General features: G+C 41.3%; 1 protein-coding gene across 1 annotated transcript; it reads right to left on the bottom strand.

The window, feature by feature from the left end:
- Positions 1–476: 476 nt before the first annotated feature.
- LOC129655554 (Kruppel-like factor 18) lies at positions 477–11,757 on the bottom strand. The gene is made up of 6 exons (XM_055586105.1): positions 11,625–11,757; positions 5,910–6,227; positions 4,672–4,884; positions 2,538–2,750; positions 1,758–2,394; positions 477–1,160 (listed from the first exon to the last, which is right to left on the bottom strand). Exons 1-6 carry the CDS (start codon positions 11,754–11,756, stop codon positions 985–987), a joined length of 1,689 nt encoding a protein of 562 aa, XP_055442080.1. The 5' UTR covers position 11,757; the 3' UTR covers positions 477–984.
- Between the last annotated feature and the right edge of the window lie 6,628 nt (positions 11,758–18,385).

Below are 18,385 nucleotides of genomic sequence, written 5' to 3'. Positions count from 1 at the left end.
TCAGATATCTATATGTATATCTATCTGTACGTATTCCTTTTCAGATTATTTTCCATTGTAGGTTATTACAAGGTATTGAATATACTTCCCTGTGCTATACAGTAAGTCCTTGCTGTTTACCTACTTTGTTTTTTTAAAACATATTTCTTTGGCTGCACGGGATCTCAGTAGTAGCACATGGAATCTTCATTTTGTCACGTGGGATCCTTGGCTGTTTCGTATAGGCTCTCTAGTTGTGGCATGTGAGTTTAGTTGCTTCGTGGAATGTGGGATCTTCCCAGACCATGGATTGAACTGGTGTCCCAGCACTGAAAGGCAAATGCTTAACCACTGGACCTCATTAAGAAAGGAAACATCCTTTCCCTGGCAGCCAGCGCTTGACACCAACACCACCACCGCTGTGTCCTGACAGCATTTGGGGAAGGCAGAGGGGAAAAAGAAAACACTTTGCCTAAGAGAAAAACAGTTGAGACAACTGTTGAGGAGGTTCCATTTTTTAATAGATTAAATTCATCCAAATGATCTTCATTTAATCTGAGACTGCTTGACACTGAAGTGACCAAGTGTCCCCCTCCTCTTAACTCCATAGAAATGGACTTTCAAAAAAAATATGAGCTCAGGGATAAAATGCTACATTCTTTACACATTTGAACTATGAATACAATTCTCTACATATAAACATTTTTTACATGTACAAATAGAAGTAAATACACAGATAGTGATCTACAAGGATTCATAGTACACTGATGAAAACATTCACTATGTACAGGAAATTCAATGCAGAGTGCTTCTGATTCTACTGAAATGCATACACATATTCTTTATGTTTCAGAAAAAAATAAATGAAAACTTTACAAATTTACAACTAATATTAAGCATCTACTATGTGCTGGCACAGTGCTAGGTGCCAAGCAAAGTCTTAGCAGGGAGACTCTTTCAGTTCATTTCCTCAAAGGCTGCTGGGTTTGTCATCATGGGAGAAATTCATCTGTGGACTTTCTGATGCTGCTTTAAGTGATCAGATCGGGCAAAGGCTTTGTCACATATAGTACACAGGTAAGGCCGCTCCCTCGTGTGCCTTTTCTTGTGTCTGTTGAGCTCATCCGAACGGGAGAATGCCCACGTGCATCCATTCACGTTACATTTATAGGGCTTCTCTCCTGGAACCAAGAAAGAAAGGGAGACTCGTCATGATTCAATGTAGCACGGGACAGGGAAGTTGGAAAAGAATGGAGAAGAAAAATGTTGGGCATGTTGGGGTGGGACAGAGAGCGACAGAGGACGGGACTGGACGGTGTGTACAGGAAAGGAAGAGGAGGAGGGCAAGATAGGCTAGAGGGCTGAAGGCGGAAGAGGAAGAGAAAAAGAAAAGTAGGAGGGAAAGCAGGATGGTAGTGGTGGGTAGAGAAGGTTGAGTGGGGGTCATCTGTTGGGACTATGGGAGTCCATAAAGAGACAGTCCCAGAAGAGGTAGGGTCGGGACCATCCTAAGAGCTCAAACAAAGCCCTCCACTTCTTCCATCATCCCGGGCAGTCAACACCACAAAACGCTGCAGCCAGATTGCCTCTGGAGCAGAACTAGAGTCTGTTCTTAGGACTGCTTTTTATACCCTTTCAGATCGGCCAACCTTTTCTAGAGTCTTCTGGGTCCCAGACTTAGAGGGAGGTGGCAATGATCTTAAACAATCCCAACGTTTTGTAAAGGCAGAGGCCTTTAGTTATTTCCCTGACACCCCCACCCTTCAGTCTGTACTCACCTGTGTGCACACGCTCATGGATCCGCAGGTGGGAAGATTTGGCATACGCTTTCCCACAGTTCTTATAGGTGCAGATGTAGGGCCTCAAAATGTCAGGCCTCTTCTGCAACGGACACCTCTGAATCTTGGGATTCCACTTCTGCGTTTCTACAGGTTGTCCTTGGATCAAATGAGAACTGGCAACATACAGAATTCTAGGATATAGCAATGATGACGAGGATTGTGGCGTTATATGGACTCCATGGAGAGTGTCATCATTGACTGTCTTCATCTGACCCCCATAGAGAGTCTGGTCTCCACTGAAGTTCATCTGTCCTACACTGAGGATCTGGTCTTCATCCATGGTCTTCATCTGATTCCCATAGATGGTCTTGTCTGCAGCGAAGGTCATCTGGGTTCCATTGAGATTTTGGCATACAGTGGGGCTCTTCATCTGATCCCCACTGATGGTCATCTGGCCTCCACAGAGGCTCTGGTCATCATTGAGGGTCTTCACCTCGCTACCCTCATTGGAGATTGTCCTCTTGTTTGCATTAACAACTGTTACTTGGCAATCAGTGATAAATGTCTTTGGGGTGTCAGTGACATCCATCAAATGGGATGCTCCTGTTGGGTTTCTCTCATCAAAGGAGGTCACCTTGGTGCCAAAAAGAAAGTCACTTTAGGTTTTCAAGGGGCAAATCAAGGTTTTAACAAGGGTTGTGATTAGTTCTGGACAAGAACTGTCCAGATGTGAGAACATGCATAAATCTTCATTGTGGGCCTCAAAGGATTCATTACCTGGTTCTTCATGGACTCCATTTGGCTGACCTCATCATGGACAGTCAGAGCTGCACAGAGCTCTGACTCTGGTGCAGGTGGGGTTTTTGCCTCATGTATCTCATTGATCTCATGAAGAAACTCCTCAATGTCCTCAAGTGTCACAAAGAAAGAAGCCATGGAAGCCTCTTTGCTGGTGCCTGATAACTGAACGAGATCTTCAGTTGCGGGTTTCTGCAAAAAAGTTATCCAGTTCAAATTCTGATTCCATACACCCACCATCACTGTTTAGCTAAAAGCCTACAATTGCCTTTTATTTGGCCTCTGTGAATCTGGAGTTGACTCCACCCTGTGTGCCCCCCACCCCCCACACACATAGAGTAATATTTCTAAAATGAAAACATTTCCTTTGCATCTCCTATCTATTGGTGGAGGTGGGAATCTAGATGAATGCAAACAACCCACTATTCCCTGCAGAGATCTTGCTGTACAGCCTTCTTAAAAATTGATGTACCCTTGATGTACCATATTATATGTCACAGGTGTACAGTATAGTGATTCACAATAGTTAAAGGTAAGCTCAAATTTTAGTTTATATAAAATATCAACTATATTCCTTGTTTTGTACAATACATCCTTGTAGCTTACTGTATACATAATAGTTTCTATCTCTTAAACTCTATATTGTGCCTGTTTCTATGCAGAGACTTTTCCAAAGCTGCCCCATCTCCCAGATACCCTACTGGACATTTGGTTAAATTAATGAACTTCCAACCACATTATCTCACTTTATTGCCATTATTACCCCAGAAAGAGGAGCCATGATAAAACCCTATTAAAGAAGAACTCACAGAAATTTGAAGAGGTGAAATGACTTAACTTGAATTGGACCTATCTTGCTCTGGGTGCTCAATGACCTGAACCACTGTGGAAAATACCCCCTGAATCTTCCTGGGATTCCCTCTGGCATGGCAGCTTCCTGAGAACTATCCTGGAAAGCATCAGCTTCTGGAAACCAATCCAGGAATAAGCTAATCTACAGGCAGAGGCTTAATGTGCACATGCCCAGACTCTATGCTTCTCTTCTCAGTAGCCATCCTTATGCTTCTAGATTCCTATACATCCGGTAGAGTTTGCTGTTGACTGCCGAAAGCCGTGATGTCAGTAGTCTCCCAGGTTCCACCCTGTGTGCCTCTTTGTAGCACTTGTCATACTCTAGGCAGAGAAGTCTGCTCAGTTTTGCCACTTCCCTGCCCTGTCTCGAGTTCAGCCTACCTCTCTCGGCAAACTGTCTCAGTGACGATAACCTGTCTTATCAAATATGACCTCCATTCCCATCCTGCCACCAAAGCCTGGACACCCTGCCTTGTCCTGACTCTCAGAACAGAGAGATAGATATCACAATTCTTTCCAGGTTATATTCAAAACTTATGACTCTACAGCCATTGAATATGGTAGACTGAGGACACTCTGAAGTCTTCTTCTACACAAATCCATAGAAGAAATAGATGGCCTTACATTTGTTATCTACAATCACACTCTGAAAGAAGTGGAATTTTCAAAGCCACAGTGTAGCAGAGGCCATGTCACTTGGAGGTGTGGAAATGGATACTTTCATGAGGCCAATGTCATTGTGGAGACACTCCACCAGAAGGACCATCAAAACCTACAGATTCTCTGAGATGAAGGCCTCATTGAAAGTCAACTTCTAATAATGTCTTACTCTGGCATTTCCTTTCCTCCCATTTTTACTCTTGAAATAGTGTCATGCCTGTCTGCTCCTCTTCCCCCATCACTGAACTTAAAGTTCCTCAAGGCTAGAGGACTCTACTTTTTCCTTATAAGGGTCTGACAGATCCAGCTGGATGTACATCAGAGTAAAGGGACCAAATGAAGGAATTCTGATTTCCCCTCCCAGCTCTCGGTCCTCATCCAGCCTCTAAAGTCTCAGGATGTATTTGGTATGTCAATGACATCTGTCATCTGGCATGTTACTTGGATTTACTCTCATCAAAGCAGTTCCCAGTGGGGTCAAAAAAAGGTCTCACTTAGGTTTCCAGGGGCAAATCAAGAGTTTTAACATGGGTTGATGTTAGTTCTGGTTGAGAACTGTCCCAGGGATGTTCAAGCATGCATAAATCAAAGGGTTCATTACCTGTCTCCGCATGGACTCCTTTTGATCATCCGCCTCACGGGCATTTGGAGGCTCACAAAGCTCTGGCTCCGGGGCAGCTGGGGTCCTTGCCTTATGCGTCTCATTGGCTTCCTGTAGAAATGCCTTAATTTCCTCAACCGTCTGAAGATAGGAGTACTTCAACACCTCTTTGCTGTTGCCTGATACCTGAACTACATCTTCAATTGTAGGATCCTGTGAAAAAGAAGTTCATGGGTCGTACCCAGATCTAATCCCAGTTCCACACTTCCTTCTTCTCCATCCCTGCTGATACAATCCTAGTCAAGCCCACCAACATAATTGCATCTTAATTGGCCTCTATGAATTTGGAGTTGACTCTAGCTCATATGCCCTCCACACACACTAATATTTCTAAAATGAAAACTGTTGTTCCTATGCTACACTTATCTATCAGTGGAGGTCGGCCTCTGGATGATTGTGTAGGTGCTCCACCATCCCCTGCAGAGACTTTGCCCCACAAATTATTTTTTAAATTGATGTATACTGGTGGGTGATATTATATGTTACAGGGTACAATATAGTGATTCACAGAAGTTAAAAGTTATACCCAGTTTTAGTAATTATAAAATATTGGCTGTCTGTTTTGTACAATATATCCTTGTAGCTTATTAAACACATAAGAGTTTGTAACACTTAATCCCCTCTACATTTCCTCCCCTCCAATCCCCAGAGAGACTTTTCCAAAGCTGCCCCATCTCCCAGACATTCTACTGGAGATTTGGTTAAATCAATGGAAGTCCAAACACATTATCTCATTTGATTCACACAATGACCCCAGAAACAGGAGCCATGCTTAGACCCTGTTAAAGAAGAATTCAGGACTTGTCTGGTGGGCCACTGGTTAAGACTCCACCTGCCAATGCAAGGGATCACTTCCTCTTCTCTCATTTCCTTTCTTGAAATAGTGTTTTGCCTGTCTACTCCCCTTCCTGCACCACTGGACTGAAAGCTCCTTAAGACTAGAGAGCTCTACTTCTGCCTTAGAAGGGTCTGACAGAGCTAGTTGGGTGGTCTTCAGAGAAAAGGGATCCAATGAAGAACTTCTGATTTCACCTCCCAGTTCTAGGGCCCCATCCAGTCTCTAAAGTCTCATAATGTGTTTGAGGTGTCAGTGACATCTGCCATCTAGGATGTTACTTGGGTTTACTCTTATCAAAAGATTTCACTTCGGGGTTAAAAAAAAGAAAGGCCTCACTTACGTTTCCAGGGAGCAAATCAAGGGCTTTAACATGGGTTGATGTTAGTTCTGCAGAAAAAGTGTCCCAGGGATGTTCAAACATGCGTAAATCATCATTGTGGGTCAAAAGATCCATCATCTCGTTCTGCACGGATTCATTTTGGCCGTCCTCTTCATGGGCAGTCGGAGGTACATAGGGTTTTGCCTCAGGTGCAGCTGGACTTCTTGTCCCATGTGTCTCATCGAGTTTCTGTAAAAATTCCTCAAGCTCTTCTATTGCTTCAAGGTAAGCCTCTTCGCTATTGCCTGACCAATAAACTTGGTCTTCAGTTGTGAAATCCTGCAAAAAAAAAGTTGGAAGTTCATGTTCTCTACCTAGCTGAAATCCCAATTCCACACACCATGTGTCTCCATCTCTGATGACCATTATTCTAGTCTAGCCCACCATCATTGCTTGCCTCAGTTCAGTTCGGTTCAGTTGCTCAGTCGTGTCTGACTCTTTGTGTCCCCATGAACTGCAGCTTGCCAGGCCTCCGTCCATCACCAACTCCCAGAGCCTACCAAAACTCATGTCCATGGAGTTGGTGACACCATCCAACCATCTCATCCTCTGTCAACCCCTTCTCCTCCTGCCCTCAATCTTTCCCAGCATCAGGGTCTTTTCAAATGAGTCAGCTCTTTGCATTAGGTGGCCAAAGTAAAAGCCTGCAATTGCCTCTTAATTATCCTCTGTGAATCAGAGGTTGACTTCATCTTGTGTAGCCTCCAAAGACAGTCAGAGTAATATTTCTGAAATGAAAACTCTTCCTATGCTACCTTTATCATCAGTGGAGGTGGGAAACTCGATAAATGCATGAATACCCTACAATCCCCTGCAGAGATATTGCCTTACAGAGTTTAATAAATTGTAACATAATTTTGATGTTTAAAGTTTCAGGACCCATATAGGCTGAAAATGAAATGAAGACAAAATATATTCCATGGCAATGGAAACCAAAAACCAGGGTAGCTATACTGCCTCAGAAAATTTCGCTTATCAAAGCTGTTGCATGAGACAGAGAAGGTCAGTACGTAATGAAGGGAAACAATTAATCAAGAGATATAGCAACTATAAATTAATGGACTCAACATTAAGAACACATAAGTGTGTTAAACAATACTACAGTTCTGAAGCCAGAAATAGACAATGACACAACAGTGGTCAGGGACTTCATTCTCCACTTTCAACAACAGATAGATCATCCAGACAGAAGATCAATATAGAAATGTTGGACTTGAACTGCCTGTTAGCACCTATGGACCTAACAGTCATACTCACTACATTCAATCCAGCAGCACCTGATACACATTCTTCTCAGCTACACGTAGAACAATCTCCAAGATAGATCATGATCAAATTTCACAGAACAAAAACAGACTTAAAAATTTATTAAGACTAAGATCATACCCAGTATCTTTTCTTACCAAAATGGTGAAAAAGTAGAAATTAAACAGAAAGATTGGAAAATTCACAAATGTGTGGAAATTAAACAACACTCCTGAGCAGCCAATGTATCAAAGAAAAGATCAAAAGAAAAGAATATATTTTGAGACAAATGAAAATGGAAATATATATAACATACCAAAACCTAGGAGAGCAGCAATAGCAGTTCTAGAAGAGAAGTGTATAATGATAAATGCCCTTATTAAAACTCGCAGGATGCAAAGTCAACATACAAGATTTGGTAGTGTTTCTATACACAAAGAACTCTCAGAAAGAGAATTAAAAAAAAAAACAAACCCTTATAATGGCATCAAAACAATAAGATACTTAGGGATGAACTTAGCCTTAGAGGTGAAAAATCTGTACAGTGAAAATTACAAGATGGTGATGAAATTGAAGAAGACACAAAGAAGTAGAAAGATATCTGCTCTTTTTAGACTGAAAAATTTTAATATTGTTAAAATGTCCACATTACCCTAGTTGATCTACAATCAAAGGATTCCTATCAAAATTCCAATGGCCTTTTTCACAAAATAGAAAAAGAACAATTCTGAAGTTCAACTCAACCCCTCAACGTTACGAATTAGAAAAGCAATTTGAGAAAGAAAATTAAAAAGCTGGAGGCATAGCATTTCTTGATTTCAAGCTTATATAGCTATAGTAATTTAAACAATATGGTGCTGGCTGAAGAACAGACACATAGATGAATGAAACAGAATAGAGAGTCAGAAATAAACCTATGCAGGTCGGTCGACTCATCTTTGACCAGGGTACCAAGAAGACACAATGCAAAAAAGATAGTCACTGAAATAAAGGGTCTTGGCAAAACTAGATTCACACAGGCTTAAGAATGAAACTGGATACCTATCTTATAGAACTTACAAAAATTTAACTTGAAATAGACCAAAGAATTAAATATAAAATTTGAAACCATTAAGTTTCTAGAAATAGACATAGGGGAAAAAATCTCCTTACATTGGTCTTGGCATTGATTACTTTGGATCTGACACCAGAAGCATGGGAAACAAAAGCCAAAATAAACAATCAGGACTCCATCAAACTGAAAGCTTCTGCACAGTAAAGGAAACAATGAACAAAGTGAAAAAACAGCCTGTGGCTGGGAGAAAACCTTTGCAAACCATTTACCTGAGAAGGGGTTCATAGCTAAATACATATGGAAACCATACCACTCCACAGCAAAACAACAATCTGACTTGTTTTTATAAATGGACAAAGGACCTTCATAGACATTTTTGCCAAGAGATACAGACAGTCAATTGCACATAAAAAGATGCTGATCATCACTAATCACCAGAGTAATGCAAACAGAAACCACAGTGAGATAGCACCTCATACCTGTTAGAATAGCTATATTAACAAAAAGAGAAGATATAAATTTGGGGCAGGATGTGGAGAAAAAGGGGTCCTTGTACACTGCTGATGGGAATGCAAATTTTTGCAGCTGTTGTGGAAAACAGTATGGAATTTTCTGAAAAATTTAATACTAGAATTACTATGAAAGTGAAGTCTCTCAGTCATGTCTGACTCTTTGCAACCCCATGGACTGTAGTCTACCAGGCTTCTCCGTCCATGGGATTTTCCAGGCAAGAATACTGGAGTGGGTTTTCATTTCCTTCTCCAGGAGATCCTCCCGACTCAGGGGTTGAACCAGGGTCTCCTGCATTGTAGGCAGACGCTTTACCATCTGCACCACCAGGGAAGTCCTGAACTACTATATGATCCAGTATTCTACTGCTGGATGTTGAAAGGAAATGAAATTTATATCTGGAAAGAGATCTACGCTCAGAGATTCATTGCAGCCCTAGTCATCGTAGCCAAGATATGGAAACAAGTGTCTGTCCACAGGATGAATGATAAAGAAAATGTGTTCTTTAGGTATCCAGAGTTTTTGGAAAGTTTATTTTATGCCATTTTGCTTTTGTGGAAAACCTACATTAGTACCTGTTTTCAACACTCTAAAAAAAAAGAAAGAAAAACCCAAGAATTTTTGCTTTTACAAAAAGGGGTGAAAATGAAAATAGTGCTCATCATTTGTTTTGCAGTGAACTTGAGTAGAGTGGCAGCCCCTCCCTGGAGAAGTACACTCGGCATCTCCTTAGCAGCACAGGGTTGAACTCTGTCTGTGACCATCTGTGCTTTATTTCCATTTGTTTTGCTAATCCTTGTGCAAGAAGTGTCCTAAACTAACTGCCTCATTGCAGTATGCCATTTCAGCTTACACATGTTTTCATAGGAATGTGCCACTTTCTGAGAGCAGAGAAAGCCTGTATATATACTACAGAACATTATTCGGCCATCAAAAAGAAGGAAATCCTGACATTTGTGACAACATGGATGAACCTAGAAGGCATAATTCTATGAAATGTCAGAGAAAAACATGAACTTCATGGTATTACTTATAGGTAAAATAAGAAAAGGGTGTCCCAAGTGGCGCTTGTGGTAAAGAACCAGCCTGCCAATGTAGGAGACATAAGAGATGCGGGTTCAATCCCTGGGTAGAGAAGATTCCCTGGAGGCGAGCATAGCAACCCACTCCAGTATTCTTGCCTGGAGAATCCCATGGACAGAGGAGTCTGGCAGGCTCCCTAGGATCCCAAAAAGTCAGATGCAACTGCAACAACTTTACACACATAGGATTGGAGAGAAGAGTGGTGGTTGCTAGAGGCTGAGGGTCGGGGAAATGGGAGATGCTGGTCAAAGAGCACACAGATCATAAGACAAGTTAAGTTCTGAGGATCTAAGGTACAGCCCAGTGATGATAGTTAATCACGCTGTTTGGATACTAGAGATTTGCTAAGACAGTGAATCTAGAGCATTATCACCCAAATCAGAAAGGTAACCACATCAGGTGATGATTGTGTTAACCACTTTGAGTGTGGTCATCATTTCACAACATATACATACATCAAATCAGCACGTTGTACACTTTAAAACTATGGGAGTTTGTCAGTTCAGTTCAGTTCAATCCAGTGGCTCAGTCATGTCCAACTCTTTGCAACCCCATGAACATGCCAAGCCTCCCTGTCCATCACCAACTCCCAGAGTTTACCCAAACTCATGTCCATTGAGTCAGTGATGCCATCCAACCATATCATCCTCTGTTGTCCCCTTCTCCTCCTGCCCTCAATCTTTCCCAGCATCATGGTCTTTTCACATGAGTCAGCTCTTCACATTAGGTGGCCAAAGTATTGGAATTTTAGCTTCAACATCAGTCCTTCCAATGAACACCCAGGACTGATCTCCTTTAGGATGGACTGGTTGGATTTCCTTGCAGTCCAAGGGACTCTCAAGAGTCTTCTCCAACACCACACTTCAAAAGCATCAATTCTTCAGTGCTCAGCTTTCTTTATAGTCCAACTCTCACATTCATACATGACTACTGGAAAAACCATAGCCTTGACTATATGGACCTTTGTTGGCAAAGTAATGTCTCTGATTTTGAATATGCTATCTAGGTTGATCATAACTTTCCTTCCAAAGAGTAAGCGTCTTTTAATTTCATGGCTGCTGTCACCATCTGCAGTGATTTTGGAGTCCCCCAAAAATAAAGTCAGCCACTCTTTCCACTGTTTCCCCATCTATTTGCTATAAAGTGATGGGACCGGATGTCATGATCTTAGTTTTCTGAATGTTGAGCTTTAAGCCAACTTTTTCACTCTCCTCTTTCACTTTCATCAAGAGGCTCTTTAGTTCTTTTTCACTTTCTGCCATAAGGGTGGTAGTTATACCTCAATAAATCTGGGCTAAAAAATAATCTTTTTTCAAGGAAAGGAGAGATCAATGCCCCCTCGTAAATTATAACTCCCTCTCTAGATTGTCCAGTTTCTATCAGAACTCACCCAGGCCCCTCCACACATGGCTATGCATTTTGCACATCCTTCTACCCTTCCCACAGAGGTTGCAGCCACTCTGTACCACGCAGTGATCTGGGGACTCTGGGGACCATCCAGGTGGCAGCCTTGCCTTCAAGGGGTGTTTGAGAACCAGAGTCAACTGGACAAGTCTCAACACTGTCCACTTGCAAGAATGGGACTGTCTGGACCTGGGCAGTGCGTGCATGCAGGGTTGCCCAGTCAACAAGGCCCCAAAGAAATGAACCATTTCGAATATTTGGGTTCCTCTTCCCCAAGTCCTAGTCCCCTGCTAGGATTCATGACTGTCCACCTAGGAGTTGCTGACCTTCCACCCCAGTGCACAGACTTTGGCCCCTCTGTTTAGCAGGTTCAAACTTACCATTGATGCATCCATCATGTGCTCAGGGACCTCAGTGTGGTGGGTCGAGAGTTGCCAGGACTGCGCTGCTGGCTGGAGCACCTGGCCTTTTATAGAGCCTGGGAGGGATGTACTGGGGTCCCAGACCAACATTCTTTGGTTGGCCACGCCCCGCTGGGTGGATCCCAGCCCTCAGAAACCAATCACCTGGGAATTCTCGACCTCTCAGGGTACCTACCTGATTAGGCTACCCACAAGGCACTTCGGGACATTTTTAGTCTTTTGCCAGGTGTTCAAACAGTGTGGGGTAAATGAGTTACACAATTCGCTTATTTAATCCTTACCATAGTCCTATAAGGTGGAATTTATAACTGTCAGCATACGATGCAGAAAGTGAGGCTCAGAGAGGTTAAACACGTTGCCCGAGGTCACACCGAGAGTCAGTCACATGTTCTAGATTTGAACTCAAAAGGTTTAGTTTTTGTAATCCAGGTCCTGAAACACATCAGAGGTGTCAACCCAGGATCCAATCAGCCACTGAGTTCTGAGTTTTCATCTCTTGGCTGTAAACAGAATCAGAAGTACCTCCAGGGTGAAATCCTGGATTTGATGAGATCACCTAGAAATCATTTCCATCTCCCCTCCCCCATCCCCAAGTGTCACTTTAACTTGTTTCATCCCACGGCAGTGATCCACGTCTGGATCACTGCGTGACTTCCGACCCTCTTGCAACTCCGCTCCAGGTCCGCGTCTGGTCCCCACTACCTATAACAAGCACCCAGGCTTTAACCATTCATAGAGGCACTCAAGGGGCGCCTCACCAGCCTCCGGTCTGTACAATTTAAAAAGCAAGCAGCACACGTCCCTTCACCTGAGCCCTGATGTGGGTTGAGGTGAGGCTAGAAAGGCAGAAGGAGCCTTCCTGGGTTCTTGGGCCGAATTCTAGATCCTTGCTTCTGCTCAGGCTGCTGGAAGACCTGTCCTCCTGGGCATCTCCAGTCCTCTTTCCCTCCGCTCACTCAGAGGCTACAGCTCTCCTGGGATCACCACTGTATAATCCTAAGGGATTTGATTTAGGTCATACCTGAATGACCTAGTGACCCTACTTTCTTCAATTTAAGTCTGAATCTTGCAATAAAGAAAGTAGGTTCACTAGGTCATTCAGGTATGACCTAAATCAAATCCCTTAGGGTTATACAGTGGTGATCCCAGGAGAGCTGTAGCCTCTGAGTGAGCGGAGGGCAATAGGAACCGTGGACTTCCCTGGTGGCTCAGACGGTAAAGTGTCTGTCTATAATGCGGGAGACCTGGGTTTGATCCCTGGGTTGGGAAGAATCCCTGGAGAAGGAAATGGCAACCCACTCCAGTACTCTTGCCTAGAAAATCCCAAGGATGGAGGAGCCTGGTGTCCATGGGGTCGCAAAGATTCGATCACGACTGAGTAACTTCACTTTCACTTTTCACTTTCAATCTGAACCATAGTCAGCTCCAGCGTGTTTTTGCTGACTGTATGGAGCTTCTTCATCGTCAGCTGCAAAGAATATAATCAATCTGATTTCATTATTAACCATTTGGTGATGTCCATGTGTAGAGTCATCTCATGTGTTGTTGGAAGAGGGTGTTTGCTATGACCAATGCATTCTCTTGGTAGAATGCATTCTCTTGTTAGCCTTTGCCCTGCTTCATTTTGTACTCCAAGGCCAAATTTGCTGGTTACTCCAATTATCTCTTGACTTCCTTCTTTTATATTCTGGTCCCCTATGATTAAAAGGACATCTTTTTTTGGTATTAGTTCTAGAAGATCTTGTAGGTCTTCACAGAACTGTTCAACTTTAGCTTCTTCAGCATTAGTGGTTGGGGCATAGACTTGGATTACTGTGATATTGAATGGTTTGCCTTGGAAACGAACAGAGATCATTCTGTCCTTTTTGAGATTGCATCCAAGTACTGTATGTCAGACTCTTTTGTTTACTATGCTGGCTACTCCATTTCTTCTAGGGGATTCTTGCCCACAGTAGTAGATGTAATGGTTATCTGAATTAAATTCACCCATTCCAGTCCATTTTAATTCACTGATTCCTAAAATGTCGATGGTCACTCTTGCTGTCTCCTGTTTGACCACTTCCAATTTACCTTGATTCATGGACCTAACATTCCAGGTTCCTATGCAATATTGTTCTTTACAGCATTGTACTTTGCTTTCACCACCAGACACATCCAAAACTGGGCATTGTTTCCACTTTGGTTCAGCCTCTTCATTCCTTCTGGAGCTATTTCTCTGCTCTTATCCTGTAGCATATTGGACACCTACTGGCCTAGGGAGTTCATCTTTCAGTGTTATATCTTTCTGCCTTTTCATATTGTTCATGGGGTTCTCAAGGCAAGAATGTTGAAGTGGTTTGTCATTCCCTTCTCCAGTGGACCACGTTTTGTCAGAACTCTCCACCATGACTCATCTATCTTGGGTGAGATATAATACAATATTCTACCTGATTAGTAACATAGGCAAGGATATAGCCATTTCTCATTCTCAGTCACCTTTGCTCTTATGATTGTGAACTAACCAGTTTTTCTGGCACTTTTGACTTAATCTTAGCTTTCTGCTGGATCCTGCTCTCTTTTGCATCCAAATTATTTCTGTGGCAACTATTTTGAACTTATTTTTATTTTTTCTTGTGAGACTGCCCAGAGAGACACTGAATATCACCAAAGGTTTGCTGCCCATCTGCTTGGGCATCCTGAGGCAATGCACCCCAAAAGAAATTTTAGGAAAAAACTACGAGGCTCCTAATTCTTCCAGAGTGGCTCAACAGTATGGTAAAAACTGCTTTGATTTGTTATTCCCACAGTGTGAAAAAGACTGTTAAGACAAAGAGAAAGATGTCAGGGCTGCCATCAGGTTGTCTCTACCCAGGAGTAATGGCATGTTCATGTCATATACCCTAACAGGACACTTCACCTCTGTGGTTAAGAAGGGCACAAATCCAACCTAGTTATAGAAAACTTCTGAAAAACTTTAACTGAGGAACATTCTATAAAATACCTGGCCAGTGCCCTTCAAAAATGTCCAGATGAGGTGCACCCAACATAGGAGCACCACAATATGTAAGACAAATACTAACAAGTATGAAAGGGGAAATTAACAATAACACAATAATAGTGGGAGACTTTAATACCCCACTCACACTTATGGATAGATCAACTAAACAGAAAATTAACAAGGAAACACAAACTTTAAATGATACAATAGACCAGTTAGACCTAATTGATATCTATAGGACATTTCGCCCCAAAACAATGAATTTCACCTTTTTCTCAAGCACACATGGAAACTTCTCCAGGATAGATCACATCCTGGGCCATAAATCTAGCCTTGGTAAATTCAAAAAAACTGAAATCATTCCAAGCATCTTTTCTGACCACAATGCAGTAAGATTAGATTTCAATTACAGGAGGAAAACTATTAAAAATTCCAACATATGGAGGCTGAACAACACGCTGCTGAATAACCAACAAATCACAGAAGAAATCAAAAAAGAAATAAAAAATATGCATAGAAATGAATGAAAATGAAAACACAACAACCCAAAACCTGTGGGACACTGTAAAAGCAGTCCTAAGGGGAAGGTTCATAGCAATCAGGCATACCTCAAGAAACAAGAAAAAAGTCAAATAAATAACCTAACTCTACACTTAAAGCAACTAGAAAAGGAAGAAATGAAGAACTCCAGGGTTAGTAGAAGGAAAGAAATCTTAAAAATTAGGGCAGAAATAAATGCAAAAGAAACAAAAGAGACCATAGCAAAAAATCAACAAAGCCAAAAGCTGGTTCTTTGAGAGGATAAATAAAATTAACAAACCATTAGCCAGACTCATCAAGTAACAAAGGGAGAAAAATCAAATCAATAAAATTAGAAATGAAAATGGAGAGATCACAACAGACAACACAGAAATACAAAGGATCATAAGAGACTACTATCAGCAATTATATGCCAATAAAATGGACAACGTGGAAGAAATGGAAAAATTCTTAGAAAAGTACATCTTTCCAAAACTGAACCAGGAAGAAATATAAAATCTTAACAGACCCATCACAAGCACGGAAATTGAAAATGTATTCAGAAATCTTCCAGCAAACAAAAGCCCAGGTCCAGATGGCTTCATAGCTGAACTCTACCAAAAATTTAGAGAAGAGCTAACACCTATCCTACTCAAACTCTTCCAGAAAATTGCAGAGGAAGGTAAACTTCCAAACTCATTCTATGAATGAGGCCACCATCACCCTAATACCAAAACCTGACAAAGATGCCACAAAAAAGAAAACTACAGGCCAATATCACTGATGAACATAGATGCAAAAATCCTTAACAAAATTCTAGCAATCAGAATCCAACAACACATTAAAAAGATCATACACCATGACCAAGTGGGCTCTATCCCAGGGATGCAAGGATTCTTAAATATCCGCAAATCAATCAATGTAATACACCACATTAACAAATTGAAAAATAAAAGCCATATGATTATCTCAATAGATGCAGAGAAAGCCTTTGACAAAATTCAATATCCATTTATAATAAAAAAAAAACTCTCCAGAAAGCAGGAATAGAAGGAACATACCTCAACATAATAAAAGCTATATATGACAAACCCACAGCAAACGTTATCCTCAACGGTGAAAAATTGAAAGCATTTCCCCTATAGTCAGGAACAAGACAAGGGTGCCCACTCTCACCACTACTATTCAACATAGTTTTGGAAGTTTTGGCCACAGCAATCAGAGCAGAAAAAGAAATAAAAGGAATCCAGATTGGAAAAGAAGAAGTAAAGCTCTCACTGTTTGCAGATGACATGATCCTCTACATAGAAAACCCTAAAGACTCCACCAGAAAATTACTAGAGCTAATCAATGAATATAGTAAAGTTGCAGGATATAAAATCAACACACAGAAATCCCTTGCATTCCTATACACTAACAATGAGAAAATAGAGAAATTAAGGAAACAATTCCATTCACCATTGCAACAAAAAGAATAAAATACTTAGGAATATATCTACCTAAAGAAACTAAAGACCTATATATAGAAAACTATAAAACACTGGTGAAAGAAATCAAAGAGGACACTAATAGATGGAGGAATATACCATGTTCATGGATTGGAAGAATCAATATAGTGAAAATGAGTATACTACCCAAAGCAATCTATAGATTCAATGCAATCCCTATCAAACTACCAACGGTATTTTTCACAGAGCTAAAACAAATAATTTCACAATTTGTATGGAAATACAAAAAACCTTGAATAGCCAAAGCAATCTTGAGAAAGAAGAATGGAACTGGAGGAATCAACCTGCCTGACTTCAGGCTTACTACAAAGCCACAGTCATCAAGACAGTATGGTACTGGCACAAAGACAGAACTATAGATCAATGGAACAAAACAGAAGGCCCAGAGATAAATCCACACACCTATGGATACCTTATCTTTGACAAAAGAAGCAAGAATATACAATGGATAAAAGACAATCTCTTTAAGAAGTTGTGCTGGGAAAACTGGTCAACTACTTGTAAAAGAATGAAACTAGAACACTTTCTAACACCATACACAAAAATAAACTCAAAATGGATTAAAGATCTAAATGTAAGACCATAAACTATAAAACTCCTAGAGGAAAACATAGGCAAAACACTTTCTGACATAAATCACAGCAGGATCCTCTATGACCCACCTCCCAGAATATTGGAAATAAAAGCAAAAATAAACAAATGGGATCTAATTAAAATTAAAAGCTTCTGCACAACAAAGGAAACTATAAGCAAGGTGAAAAGACAGCCTTCAGAATGAGAGAAAATAATAGCAAATGAAGCAACTGACAAAGAACTAATCTCGAGAATATACAAGCAACTCCTACAGCTCAATTCCAGAAAAATAAACGACCCAGTCAGAAAATGGGCCAAAGAATTAAACAGACGTTTCTCCAAAGAAGACATACAGATGGCTAACAAACACATGAAAAGATGCTCAACATCACTCATTATCAGAGAAATGCAAATCAAAACCACAATGAGGTACCATTTCACGCCAGTCAGAATGGCTGCAATCCAAAAGTCTACAAGCAATAAATGCTGGAGAGGGTGTGGAGAAAAGGGAACCCTCTTACACTGTTGGTGGGAATGCAAAGTAGTACAGCCTATATGGAAAACAGTGTGGAGATTCCTTAAAAAACTGGGAATAGAACTGCCTTATGACCCAGCAATCTCACTGCTGAGCATACACACCGAGGAAACCAGAATTGAAAGAGACATGTGTACCCCAATATTCATCACAGCACTGTTTATAATAGCCAAGACATGGAAGCAACCTAGATGTCCATCAGCAGACGAATGGATCAGAAAGCTGTGGTACATATACACAATGGAGTATTACTCAGTCATTAAAAAAGAATACATTTGAATCAGTTCTAATGAGGTGGATGAAACTGGAGCCTATTATACAGAGTGAAGTAAGCCAGAAAGAAAAACACAAGTACAGTATACTAACACATATATATGGAATTTAGAAAGATGGTAATGATAACCCTGTGTGCAAGACAGCAAAAGAGACACAGATGTCTAGAACAGTCCTTTGGACTCTGTGGGAGAGGGAGAGGGTGGGATGATTTGGGAGAATGGCATTGAAACATGTGTAATATCATATATGAAACGAATCGCCGGTCCGAGTTTGATGCATGATACAGGATGCTTGGGGCTGGTGCACCGGGATCACCCAGAGGGATGGTACA

This window comes from Bubalus kerabau, chromosome 6, assembly GCF_029407905.1.
Source record: "Bubalus kerabau isolate K-KA32 ecotype Philippines breed swamp buffalo chromosome 6, PCC_UOA_SB_1v2, whole genome shotgun sequence".
NCBI lineage: Eukaryota > Metazoa > Chordata > Mammalia > Artiodactyla > Bovidae > Bubalus > Bubalus kerabau.
The sequence above is the reverse complement of the archived record's forward strand: the minus strand, read 5'-3'. Positions and strand labels throughout refer to the sequence as shown.

What these genes read in the sequence shown, in the direction of transcription:
- LOC129655554 (XM_055586105.1), bottom strand. Translation starts at nt 11,756, where the DNA reads ATGTTGGTCTGGGACCCCAGTACATCCCTCCCAGGCTCTATAAAAGGC. An exon ending in TTGATTTGCTCCCTGGAAAC is followed by an intron (nt 4,885 to 5,909) that starts GTAAGTGAGGCC and finishes TCTTTTTCACAG; the next exon opens with GATCCTACAATTGAAGATGT. An exon ending in CCATGAGCGTGTGCACACAG is followed by an intron (nt 1,161 to 1,757) that starts GTGAGTACAGAC and finishes TCTTGGTTCCAG; the next exon opens with GAGAGAAGCCCTATAAATGT.